This window comes from Oryzias latipes, chromosome 17 (assembly GCF_053564925.1).
Source record: "Oryzias latipes strain Hd-rR chromosome 17, Olatipes_Hd-rR_3.1".
Classification (NCBI taxonomy): domain Eukaryota; kingdom Metazoa; phylum Chordata; class Actinopteri; order Beloniformes; family Adrianichthyidae; genus Oryzias; species Oryzias latipes.
The window spans coordinates 32478772-32491446 of NC_136253.1; the positions used below are offsets into that span (position 1 = coordinate 32478772).

A 12675-nucleotide genomic window follows, 5' to 3' on the forward strand; every position below is an offset into this window, starting at 1 on the left:
GCATATTAAAACTTAACATTCACATATCTCTCTAATTACCAAAAAAATACAAGTTTCCCCCCAAATTTTTTAACTCAACAATAACTACAATTCCTAGAGCCCCCACCCCTTCAGATTTGTAATCAATTAAAAAACCCATATAAAATAGCATTTCTGAGCATTTCTTTATTTAAATTGTCGTGAATCAGGAACAGATGAAATGATACCGTTTGAAAAAGATTGTATTTGTGCTGAAGTTAAAGTTAAAGTCCCACTATCTGTCAAACACCTAGGTGTGCGAAATTTGTTCTCCGCATTTGACCCATCCCCTGAGGGAGCGGTGAGCTGCAGACACAGCCGCGCTCGAGAACCATTTGGTGGCTTAACCCCCCAATACAACCCCTTAATGCTGAGTGTCAAGCAGGGAGACATAGGGTCCCATTTTTAAAGTCTTTGGTATGACTCGACCTTCCAGTTACAGGGCGGACACCTTAACCACAAGGCCAGTGTACAGTTTTGCCCTGGGCGGCCAAAACTGTACGGCTGCATAGCTCCGATTTTGCTCACCATTTTTGTTGCATCGGTACTGTTAGGGTTATGAAGGCCTGTAAGACAACATGTAAACTGATGGATGATGGGAAGGGGGCGGGCTAACTCCTTACCAACAGTCCCGCCCACAACTCAGAGATGAATTTCTAATTAACTCCTGCTACTCCACTGCTACTGCTCTGCAAAAACTATGTCCTAGAAAACAGCACAGGATTTTGGAATGAAATAATATAAATAAGGCATGGTAATATAAATAAAGTTTAGTCTAAATTACAAAAGGGGTTTATTCAAATATACACCTTCCCATTTTGTAACAGTAAAATCTGCCCAACACAAGAGGCCTTCAGCCTTCATCTGTTTGCTCAGCTGTTGGACACAAGTAAAAAAAAAACTGGCATAATCATAATTAAAAGACCACTTTAAAAATAGATTAAAAGATGATTTGTGTCGGACTTTAACGGTGTGCACCCTTCCTCTCCAACCAGTGTCTTGCAGCTCAGATTATGACACTGCGGTTGATGCTACCGAGACTTCCTCCTATGTCAGTGCCAAAGGTTATGCGTCCAGGTGAATACAAAACAAATTTATAAACATTTAAAGCTGTTATGTTTAGCCGTTGACTGATGATAACACACATTCACTTCCATACTGCTCTGTCTTTTGTCTTTAGCAGGGAAACAGAGACTTTTGAGTCTGTAGCTGAAGACGATCAGCTGCCTCAGGTCCTAGATGAGCTTCATGATGTTCACGTCTGTCCAGGTTCACCTATAGCAAAGATGCAACTTAGAGTGAAAGGTAGATTTTAAAAAATACATGTGATGTTACTATTTTCAGTAATATCAGGAAGAAATGTAATAAATTAATTTTATTTTTAGGCTTTCCCAAACCCAGAGTGTACTGGTTTAAAGATGGACAACCAGTTCACGCATCGAGCAGGATTCAGCTCTCAGTAGAGAGGGACGTCCACAGTATCGAAATCATGGAGGTGAAGAGAGAAGACATGGGCGAGTACTCTGCTTACATCAGCAACGTAGCCGGATCTGCCTACTCTTCTGCCCGACTGATCGTGCTGAGTATGTTTGACGGTGAAATAAAACAGAAAACGGATGATCTTTCAGTAAAATCCTTCTTAGATGAAGATGAGATTGTGTCTGATTTAGTAAACATTTTATTTTTGTCACAGGTCCAGGGGAGATTATGCCAAAAGACAAAAAAGGTAATCTTGTAATTATTTTTGTTCATCTTAAACTAGAACAGTGGTACTCTGTACTCGAAAATGGGACTTACTTTTTATGTGTTGGGTTATTTTTGCTCAGACTCTAAGGAGCCCCTGGTGCCGCCCCGCTTTCTGGAGAGGTTCTGCAACAGAAAAGTAAAACAAGGAGCGAGCATCACTCTGTCTGTCAAAGTAGAAGGTTTGTCCAAATCCTTTTTTCTAAAGGCCGTGTCACAAAGCTACTACACATGTATTCCACACAGGAAAATTGGTCAAATGTGAATATTCGTGAAAAATAAATTGTGGTCATTAGGTGAAATCTTCACAGATGAATCACAAATGAACTACATGAACCATGCAAAGAAAATGTAAATCGACATAGAACATGAACCGTGCGTGATTATTGTGCTGCTAATTTGCAATTCATTAGGGATTTGTGCGTCAATTAATTTCAAGTAATTTTGTCAAGTAATTTTGACATATTGACTGTGTGACACGACCTTACGATCAGAAAAACACCACATTCATATCAACTCTTTAATTACCAAATGCAATTTCCTTGAACACCTTTTTTTTCTTTTCTTAGGGTCTCCTACACCGATGGTCTCCTGGTTAAAGGAAAAGTCGGAGGAGGATGTCTTGTGGATCAAGCCTGAGACGCCTAGATACAAAATAGCAAGTTCTGGGCGCCAGCACAGCCTGATCCTGATGGACGTAGAGTCTGAGCACAGCGCCATCTACACCTGTATTGCTACAAACAGAGCTGGACAGTGCGTCTGCACGGCTCATCTGCAGGTGGATGACAGTAAGTAAAATAATGCATTCAAACTATGGTGCTCTGAAATGAAATAGTGAAGCATCATACAGAGGCACAGAGTAAAAATGGCCTCTGGTGCTTGCAATTGGATTATAATGATTTGATCTTTGTCTCTTCTGCTGCTTCCAGCACCACAACCAAAGAAGGAAACAATGCCTTCAAGGTAAATTTCAAATCAAATGCCATCGAAGGTACATATACTTCAAATACAAGCACACAAGGCCTCAGTCACAACTGTCCTAACGGGTAAAAACAGGCTGTACGGGGCACGAAGGTGGCCCACACAAAATATCAAAGTTGTAGACCACTCAGTGAACCTGTGAAGCAAAAATGTTCATGCATATGTTTTTCCACGAGTATGTTGTGGGCGACAGGTTGTAGTGAACAATCAAACAACACGTTAAGGGTAAGTAAGAGGGAAGTAGGTAGGGCAAAGTTATGTTGTACGGATTTTTGTTTTTTTCCAGCCCCCTGACTGAATTTAGGAAACTAAGCAATCAGAGTGAAGTTTGTGTCCTACAGGGAATTCACGTGCACACCCTGTGCGTGCAGCATTTGTGTCAGTGCCAGCGCTCACACCTTAGTAATGATAACCCTTGTGCTATCCTAGGCACATTAACATTGGGAGTTGGGTCATCTAGACCCACTAGACAGTGCTCTGAACCTTTTTTCTTCAATGATTTGTGATCTTCACTGGTGTCCATGGATTACATGGAATCCACCTTTATCCACCTTTGTCATGGTAGGGAGAACACGTCAATGTAAGGGTGGGGTCATCTAAGATAGCACAAGGGTTAAAAGTGTGGTGCAAGCACCCTATACAACAGTATCGTATGTTATTTTTAATTTTGATTGGAATTTGATTTGAAATGGTTTATTTCAAGCAATCAAATAAGAATAGCGGACAAAAACAATACAATTATCAGTTATCCATTCATGCAATGACGGGATAATTAGACATAAAATTAAACATTGCTTGAAAGGGAGTGAACGAAGCAAACTTATATAATCCCACCCCTGTTCTACCATAACCATTTTATTATGTGATTTATCATTATCCGGTTCATAACTTTTATCAGACAGAATTAAGAATCCTTAAGTATCAATAAATCACATGACAAAGATAGATAGATAGATAGATAGATAGATAGATAGATAGATAGATAGATAGATAGATAGATAGATAGATAGATAGATAGATAGATAGATAGATAGATAGATAGATAGATAGATAGATAGATAGATAGATAGATAGATAGATAGATAGATAGATAGATAGATAGATATGCCTACAGTACATTACATAAATATGCAAGTAGAGCCAAACAACATAAAACATTTTTTATTTTTCCTTAGTTCTCTTGGGATCACAGTGATTCCTCCAGGAGGGGAGACTAGCAGAGGAACAGGCAAGTGTTTGCTATGAAATCTTTTTTTCTATGTTGTCAATATAGTTTTTGTGTGAAAAAAACTGCATTTGCAGAAATGTATTGTAGTATTTGAAGTGTTCTGTCTTCTCCATGTACACCTGAAGAGGGTAAAATACCTTACCTTGGTGAAGTAGGCACTGAGGAATTCCTCATGAAACTCACATCTCAGATCACTGAAATGGTTTCAGCGAAATTCACACAAGGTAAGAATCCTGCCGCCGACCCCTTTAGCAAGGCTATAAAAATTTATACTTACATTTTAAAATCGAGGTTTGAGAAATGTTAGCACAGGCAGACAAGGACCTGGTTTAAAGTAGTAATAGCTCTATCAACTGATAACAAAAAAAAGCAAAACTGACATTTGTTTTGATATATTAAATCTTTATATTCTTTCAGTTTCTAATTTCCTTCTAAATCTGAAACCGTTTTAGCTTGAAGTGGAAACATTATTTTCCTTTTAAAATACAGATTTTAAGTTTTCTGTGTTTGCATGTGCATTATTGATGATTCTGACTCACTGTCTCTATGCTGGAATAAATATCTGTTTGTTGCATTGCTATAACTTTTTTTTACATCAATCTGTTGATGCAAAAAAAAAAAAAGCTAAAATATTGAAAATAATCCTTAAATGCTGTTTTGCTTAAATTCCACCAGGTTTGGTTGATTTTAATTATCTGTTAATTGTAAAAATTGTTTTCATGTTCAAAAATGACAATAAACAGTTCCATGCTGTTTTTTTTTTTTTTTTGGTTTCTTTAAATTGACATTTTGTTGATTTCTAAATGAAACCAAACCAGTCTGGGTTTGTTTGTTTTATAATTTCCTGCTATGTTTCTGCTTCTGCATGCTTTATATTTTATTAACATTATTTGAAACTTGTCTTTTTGTTTTACAGACATAAACTTTAACAATTTCCATTATTAATCAATCCACCAAATCAATTCTCATTCAACCATTAATTTGTTATTCAGACAGTTTACAGAATCAGGAAGTCCTCCAGTGGATGAAATCTTGGCCCAAAAATTCCAGTATGTATACAAAATGCAACAGCATCACCGTTATGGTCTTTCTTTCCCTCTAAGACATTTATAAATTTAGTCCATGAAGACTTTTTGCAGTGCAGGTACACGATGGAGTTTTAGGGCCATGGTGAGAAAAAAAATTCTGGAGGATAATTGTTATTGTTTTTGTTCGACACTTACAGGAAAAAAAGTTGATATGTTGAGAATAAAGTCAAAATGTCTACAATAAAGTCAAGATGTCAAGAATAAAGTCGAAATAAAGTTTTGAGAAAAAAGTCCTAAATGTGCGAGTTTTTTTCTCGTGTATTTACGACTTAAAATCTCGTAATTTTACTTTCTTTTCTTTTTTTTTGGCGGCCCTAAAACTCTGTCATATTGGTAAAAAGTTATTTTATGTCTACAGTTTTTTCTTAAACAACTTGCTTTTGTTCTTTTTGCAGTGCCATATTGTGTGTTTCTGTGTCATTTCAAAGGTTTAAATGTGTTTTAATGCTGCTTCACAGCTGAAATACATGCTCACTAGAGGAACATGTATGTAAAGAGTTTATAAAATCAAGCACCACCTGTACTTGCATGACGCCACTAACAAATACGTAAGATTAAGTTTTGGATATGGAAGATTTTCATGTTACACTTTACATCTCTAAAGATTTTTAGACTTTTGAGCAATTCATAAACTAAAAAGGAAATAGTTCCGTCAGTTCCTGAACAAAAACCCAAACTGATTATAATCTAGGAAGTAACTGTTAGAAATGCTTATTACGGTAAGCGATTGATCGGATTTCAATCAAGTTTAAGCAAAAAGATTAAAGTTGATGACCGATGTGACTGATGTGCTTTTAATGAGTAGCAATGAAACACTAGATGAGCTTCTTTTTTGTTTTGTTTTTGCCGTTTTTGCTGCTCCAGCATCCTTACGCGTGCCAGGTTGTGACAGTGATGACGAGACAAAAACCCCTTCGCCGTCTCCTCACCACGGCAGATCCAGACCCCCCTCCCTCATCGCAGACTCCTCCTCAGAGTCGGATGAAGGAGATGCCCGAGGAGAGGTATAATCAACTATTTGCTTTCTAAATTGCAAAAATGGTGCTAAATAAATATAGATTTTGTTTCTTTTCCATCTCAGTCTTACATTTGGATTGATAATGAAAATATTCTTTTAGATGTTTGACATCTATGTAGCAACAGCGGACTACACGCCGACTCTGGCCAGCAAAGACTCCATCTCCCTGAAGGAGGGACAGTATGTGGAAGTTCTGGATTCGGCTCATCCGCTGAAGTGGTTAGTTCGTACCAAGCCCACAAAAACAACCCCATCCCGCCAAGGCTGGGTCTCACCCGCTTACCTGGACAAAAAACTCAAGGTATAAAGCTTGCAGCGTCTGTGTGCTGCAAACATTTCAATCTTTTGTGAAACTTTTGTTAAAAATGCGTTTGTGCAGCTTTCTGCTGACTCGGGTGACCTTCCGGAAACCAGCACAGAGGAGGTCTCTGAGGGGGAATACAAGAGAAAGCTGTTGTAAGAGAAGCTCATTTTTAAGGCTATTTACACAAACAAAAGACGCACTGTTACCAACTCTTTTTGTTTCTCCAGCCAACTGATTCAAGATTTGATAAACGGAGAATCAGAATTTGTCAGGGAGGTGGATTTCTTTACGTCCCACCACCAGAAGCACGCCGACTCCCCCGATGCCGGTCGTGACATTTCCAGCCAGAAGGAAACCATTTTCAGGAACATTGAAGATATCAAGACCTTCCACAGCAAGTAAGCTCACTGGTCACCTCACTTATTTGGGTCTTCTGTCTGAAGAGCAGAGTGAAAAACTCTGAGATTGATGGGATCCGATACGGTTTTTGACTGAACCAGCTCCCTCCTGTGCTTGTTTGTAGGACATTCTTTCCAAAGTTGAGTGACTGTGAAACTGATGATGATGTAGCAATGTGTTTCCTGAAGAACAAAGAAGGCTTTGAGAGGTATCTCCAGTATCTCGTAGGTCAGAGCCAGGCTGAATCTGCTGTCAGCGACAAGACTGTGCACCGTTTCTTTAAGGTACCACCGCAAAAGTACAAATGCAATTCAATACCGCAATTATTCCTTTTTTCTTCTAGTGCCTTTTTTATGCATGACATTTATTTACTTGAGACATATTTGTTGAACATTAATTATTCAATTTGTCAATGCCCAAACAATAAGTTATTTTCAGAAGGTAATACATTTGATTTTTAGTTTGAAGTTGTTTGCAATACTTTAAAGCAAACATGTTTTTCTTTTGACAGACTTTTAAAAAACATATTTGCAAAGGAGAAACTAGAGGAAAATTATTTGCTTTAAGCTTTGATAGAGAGGCAGGAATAAACAGGAAGTTTCTTTTCTCGCTGCTCCTTTCCAGAAGAAGTGTGGACTTATATTCTATTGAAAAGTATTCATGTTTTGTGGAACTCTTCTTCTAATCTAAGTAATAAGTATACTGAACAGAACAGAACAATACCTGACACTGAATTGAGTAGTTCTCTGGCAGTCCAGCTGTTTTCATTCTTGGAATGACCTTTTTTCCAGGACTACACAGACAAAGAGCAGGCCAGTGCCGACCCTGCAGGTCCCCCAGTGCGAAGCATCAACTCCTATCTCAAGCAACCCCTTGAGAGGATTCAGAAGTACAAGGGCATTCTCAAGGTGACGATTTCCCACATGGATCTTTTCTTTACATGCATTCAATTTAGCAAATGTTGACATTTCTGCTCCATCATCTCCAGGATTTTATCCGGAACAAGGCGAGAAATGGCCAGAACTGCTGCCTGCTGGAGGAAGCGTACGCTATGGTGTCTGCACTCCCTCAGCGCTCTGACAACACCCACCACGTCTCCCTGATTGAGAACTATCCGGCTACCCTGGAAGTTCTCGGAGAACCAATAAGACAGGTGTTGTTTATGCTCAAAGTCTTGCTGTTGGAGTTCTCTGGGAATTCATTCTGTCCTGCAGCCGTCACTGACTGCGAGAACCGTCATGTGACGTTTTCTCAATTCTTCTTTATTACTGCGTCTTTAAGCAAAAATGCAGTCATGTATTCAAAACCAAAATGAGCGTAGTACCTGGGGAAAATTACTTATAGGGATAGTCAATGATCCACCCACCCCTCCCCCAAAATAAATAAAACAACACAGGGGGGGGCATGGTCAAAATCTATTAAGGTGCTCAAAAAAATCCATGAATTAAACCAAAACACATGTGTCGTGATATTCAGAGGAAGATTTCAAATTATTGAAATTATTAAAATTATTTTGGCTAGTTTCATATTTTCACACGATATTGGAAAAGAAAAGATTTTTTTCAACTGATGTTTACAAAATCTCACACACACCACTGACTTAAGTTTACAACCACAACTAAAGTTTGCTTGACCTTTGACAACAGGAACAGGCCACAATCTTGAATTTTCCCCCTCCCAAATAAAATCCCCTTTTGCGCCATCTGCAAATTGAAACTCCTCCTGGAGCTGTTGATCCATTGCCTTCTTACCCCTCGAGCATCAACAAGCTACTCTGGAAAAGTTGTTGGTTTGTTGATTTTTTTTTTTTTTACCATATTTTCAGAAATTTTATTATACAAACTTAACCACATGAAAACCCTCACAATAACCCTCCCACAACATCCCAAAACTCCCTTACAAACAACACAATATAGAGGATTAAAAAAACAATAAAAATACATAAATAAATAATAATAATACATAAAAAGAATAAAATAAAAAGTGTACAACTATGACAGAAATTTTCTGAATTTTTTTCTCTATTTTTCCTGTGAAAGAACAAGTATATGTGCATATTCAAACACTTATAGAGACATACAGACACACACACTTATGTACGAACACATCTTCATACTTAAAGTTATTGGGCTAAAACCTATGAAAAGGTTTCATTTTAACCCTTTTGCTATCTTAGATGACCCCACCCTTACATAGATGTGTTCTCCCTACCATGACAAAGGTGGATAAAGGTGGAAAGATTTCATGTAATCCATGGACACCAGTGAAGATCACAAGTCATTGAAGAAAAAAGGTTCAGAGTACTGTCTAGTGGGTCTAGATGACCCAACTCCCAATGTTAAAGTGCCTAGGATAGCACAAGGGATAAAGAAGCGAATCAAAAAAGGAGGCCGATCCTCAAAGTTTTATGAGAAACGGTGGAAACAATAGAGTTTTTACACTAGAAAAGTGAAAGACTAAACAGGTTTAACTGATTAAAACAGCTGGAACTTTGCTCAGGTTTTGTCCGCCATTGACTATAAAAGCTTCGAAAACGGTTGCTTATCAGCGATCATAATTATGGATCTGGAGACACTAACTTAAATTCTACTATAGTCACAAACAATTCAAAATATCATTCAACAATGATATTTTAATATGCAGAAGAGGCTGAAGGTACGATTTCTTCTGCAGGAGAATCTGGATGATGCTCATGAGGGATTCATAATGTAAGAGCAAAAACTGATCTTTTAGTTTGCTTATAGATGTGCAAACATGTCTCTTTGGTTTGAATACTTTTTCATGAAATCCATGGACACCAGTGAAGATCACAAATCATTGAAGAAAAAAGGTTCAGCACACTGTCTAGTGGGTCTAGATGACCCAACTCCCAACGTTAAAGTGCCTAGGATAGCACAAGGGTTAAACTCAAATAAAGGGGTGAGAGGGGAGGGAGGGAGGGTGGCGCCTGCAGGCGATATAATGCCGGTTACGGCTTTAATTGGTGTTTTGTTTGATTTCTAACACACGACTGGTGTTCCTCTTACCTCAGGGACCTTTCCAGGTGTGGGAGGGGGCTCCTGGAATCAGATCATCCTCCAGGGGCCACCACCGCCACGTCTTCCTCTTTAAAAACTACTGCATCATCTGCAAACCGAAGAGAGATAGTAACACTGACACGCAAGCGTATGTTTTCAAGAACATGATGAAGGTCAGCAGTCATGTCTCAGGTTTTTCCCTCTGTTTATCCACCTGAAGGCTGACTATGATCCTCTGTAACCTGTTGCAGCTGAACAACATCGATGTGAATGAAACAGTTGAGGGCGACGACCGCGCTTTTGAGATCTGGCACGAGCGGGAAGACTCTGTGAGGAAATACACTCTACAGGCCCGGACTGTTACCATCAAGAACTCGTGGCTGAGAGACTTCAGGGAACTGCAGCAGCGATTCAGCATGCCGGCATGGAGTAATTCAGAAAGACCTTGTTTTTTCTTATATTTAAAACCTTCAGACCAACAAGCTGGTTGTAAAGTTGCTTTTTGTAAGCATTTTAAGATTGAATGATATTTTTTTCCAGATCCTCCTGATTTTGTAGAAATTTTGGCAAACTGCACTGCAGAGTTGGGCCAAACGGTTAAGCTTGCCTGCAAAGCTACTGGTGTGCCCAAACCTGTCATCACCTGGTACAAAGGTTAAACATTTTTATTTTTTTTCCACATTTCTAAAACCTCGAGAAATAATAAAAGCCATTCAGCAAATGTTTTGCTGATTGCTTGTTTCCTTTTGGACATGCAGACGGCCGTCAAGTTGAGGCGGACCCTCATCACATCATCATTGAAGACCCTGATGGCTCCTGCACTCTGATTCTGGATAACATGACCGCCGATGACTCTGGCCAGTACATGTGCTTTGCCGCGAGCTCAGCTGGAAATGCCAGTACTCTTGGAAAGATCACTGTTCAAGGTAAAGGAAAAGCAGAAAAACTCATTCTAAGATGAAGATGCTCAGGCTGCTGTATTTGAAAACCAGAAAACCACATTTTCTTTGATTTGAGCGTTGACGGCTCCTGTTTTAAGCTAAAAAAAATAATTCAGAGGTTACCCAAAACAGTTTTTTGTACATTTTAGCTTTAATAACTGTGTCTCCTAACCGTTCAAATACACGTTCTTGTTTACTGAAAAAACTTTTTTTTTTTTAAAAAGTAAACACATCGTCTATATTTACAATTTTCATGTAATTAAATTAGTTTTAAGTCAAATGTTTGTTTACCATGATAGTCTGCTGATTCCAAATGGTTTAAAGAGGAAAAAGAGGAACATCTTTTGTGTGAACAGAATTAACCTAAAACTTAACTAAACTTTGCAACAAACATAAATACCCAGACGGGCTTATATAAATCAAACCAAAATTATAAATTAAACAACAGTTAAAGTTGGTATCAAAGGAAATTCTTTAGAAAAAATAAATCAGGCAGATTAATCCAGGTGAACCCTGGTTTGGGTGAATACTTGATTCTGAATCTATTCTCATTTGATGATCATCATTTTCAATAGTGTTTGATTAAAACATTTTGCATTTCTTGCAGTACCTCCTCGTTTTGTGACGAAGATGAGGAATTGTGTGTTTGTTGCCGGTGAAGATGCTCAGTTTACTTGTGTCATACAAAGTGCGCCCAGTCCCAAAATAAGGTATACTCCTCTGGGTTGTTATTGTTTAATAAATAATTTACTTAACCGTCTTTTCTTTTTAAAAAATCTACATTTTATCTTGTTTAAGGTGGTTCAAGGATGGACGGCTGCTAACTGACCAGGAGAAATATCAAACCTACAGTGAACTCCGCAGTGGGGTTCTGGTTCTGGTCATTAAAAATCTGACAGAAAGAGACCTGGGGCACTACGAGTGTGAGGTTTGTCTTTGAAGACCCGCTCCAAACATAGCTCCACTATTGCTCGCCATTTTTGTTGCACCAGTAATGTTAGGTTGGAGGCGTGGTGGGGCTGTAAGCTAGCGGGAGAGTTTCTTTTTCAACAGTTTTTTCACACCTTCACATAACATATGCATATTTATAACAAAAGTAATTGAAATAAAGTGTTTGGTTTGTGGGTTGTTGAGGGAAGATTTGACGGCGGTTTCTATAAATGTTTTCACACTTTGTGTTTTATTTGCAGACCGGTTATCACTTAGTCATAATTATGTCTCTTTCTGTTTTCAGTTGTCTAACCGTCTGGGCAGTGCCAAGTGTGCGGCTGATTTAGTCCTCCCCTCTGCTGCAGCCCGGACTGGTGAGAAGGCTATCATCATTGAAGGTCGGTCTTTCTTTGTCTGTCTTTCTGTAGTGCTTTTCGTCTGTTAGTTCTTGTAAATAAACAACAAAAAAAAGATGAGAAAACAACAATTTCATTGTGGTTTAAGGACAATGTAAGGAGCAAAGGCACTGTTTTTATTGTCTGTTCATTTATCTAGACGACTTTTAAATTCTTGTGTTTTACATGCAGTTACCGAGCAGGAAACCAAAATCCCAAAGAAAACCATCATCATGTAAGTGGGCTTGTTCCTCATTGACTTGAATGCATCTAAGCTGTATTTTATTTTGAAATTGTTTGATAGTATCCTGCTGAAACAAGTAAACGTGTGTGTAAACACTGAGTCAAACTGTACATTAATCTAAGTATAAACAATCAGCGTTGCTCATGTTTTTAAAGCTAAAACTGAATTTGGAGCACATTTCCGTGCGTGTAGTGCGCTATGCATTGTGCTGCATTTAAAGCCTGAATGCGAATCTATCACAGGGATGATGAGAGGAGGGGCTGTTTCCATGGGAGGGATGTTTTTTTTAAACTGACAGCTTTATGTATGACTGCAAGTAATTACACGACATTTATATTCAATCAAAAACTTCAGACGAATTCCACGTTT

General features: G+C 38.5%; 1 protein-coding gene across 20 annotated transcripts in view; it reads left to right on the forward strand.

The window, feature by feature from the left end:
• obscnb (obscurin, cytoskeletal calmodulin and titin-interacting RhoGEF b) overlaps nucleotides 1-12675 on the forward strand; it is a 70696-nt gene that overhangs the window by 55141 nt on the left and 2880 nt on the right. For 16 of the 20 annotated variants that reach the window (XM_023964965.2, XM_023964968.2, XM_023964969.2 and 13 more), the window contains 25 exons: nucleotides 1014-1095; nucleotides 1199-1323; nucleotides 1404-1601; nucleotides 1712-1744; nucleotides 1845-1943; nucleotides 2331-2549; nucleotides 2691-2724; nucleotides 3918-3970; nucleotides 4096-4194; nucleotides 4963-5019; nucleotides 5923-6062; nucleotides 6177-6377; nucleotides 6456-6532; nucleotides 6608-6778; nucleotides 6904-7063; nucleotides 7571-7687; nucleotides 7768-7932; nucleotides 9811-9969; nucleotides 10048-10225; nucleotides 10337-10450; nucleotides 10555-10722; nucleotides 11345-11447; nucleotides 11536-11665; nucleotides 11972-12065; nucleotides 12255-12297. In XM_023964965.2, the coding sequence (XP_023820733.1) occupies nucleotides 1014-1095; nucleotides 1199-1323; nucleotides 1404-1601; nucleotides 1712-1744; nucleotides 1845-1943; nucleotides 2331-2549; nucleotides 2691-2724; nucleotides 3918-3970; nucleotides 4096-4194; nucleotides 4963-5019; nucleotides 5923-6062; nucleotides 6177-6377; nucleotides 6456-6532; nucleotides 6608-6778; nucleotides 6904-7063; nucleotides 7571-7687; nucleotides 7768-7932; nucleotides 9811-9969; nucleotides 10048-10225; nucleotides 10337-10450; nucleotides 10555-10722; nucleotides 11345-11447; nucleotides 11536-11665; nucleotides 11972-12065; nucleotides 12255-12297 (3019 nt within the window). The remainder of the gene's footprint in view (nucleotides 1-1013; nucleotides 1096-1198; nucleotides 1324-1403; nucleotides 1602-1711; nucleotides 1745-1844; nucleotides 1944-2330; nucleotides 2550-2690; nucleotides 2725-3917; nucleotides 3971-4095; nucleotides 4195-4962; nucleotides 5020-5922; nucleotides 6063-6176; nucleotides 6378-6455; nucleotides 6533-6607; nucleotides 6779-6903; nucleotides 7064-7570; nucleotides 7688-7767; nucleotides 7933-9810; nucleotides 9970-10047; nucleotides 10226-10336; nucleotides 10451-10554; nucleotides 10723-11344; nucleotides 11448-11535; nucleotides 11666-11971; nucleotides 12066-12254; nucleotides 12298-12675) is intronic. The other 4 variants (XM_023964966.2, XM_078934106.1, XM_023964967.2 and 1 more) reach the window with 3 other exon arrangements.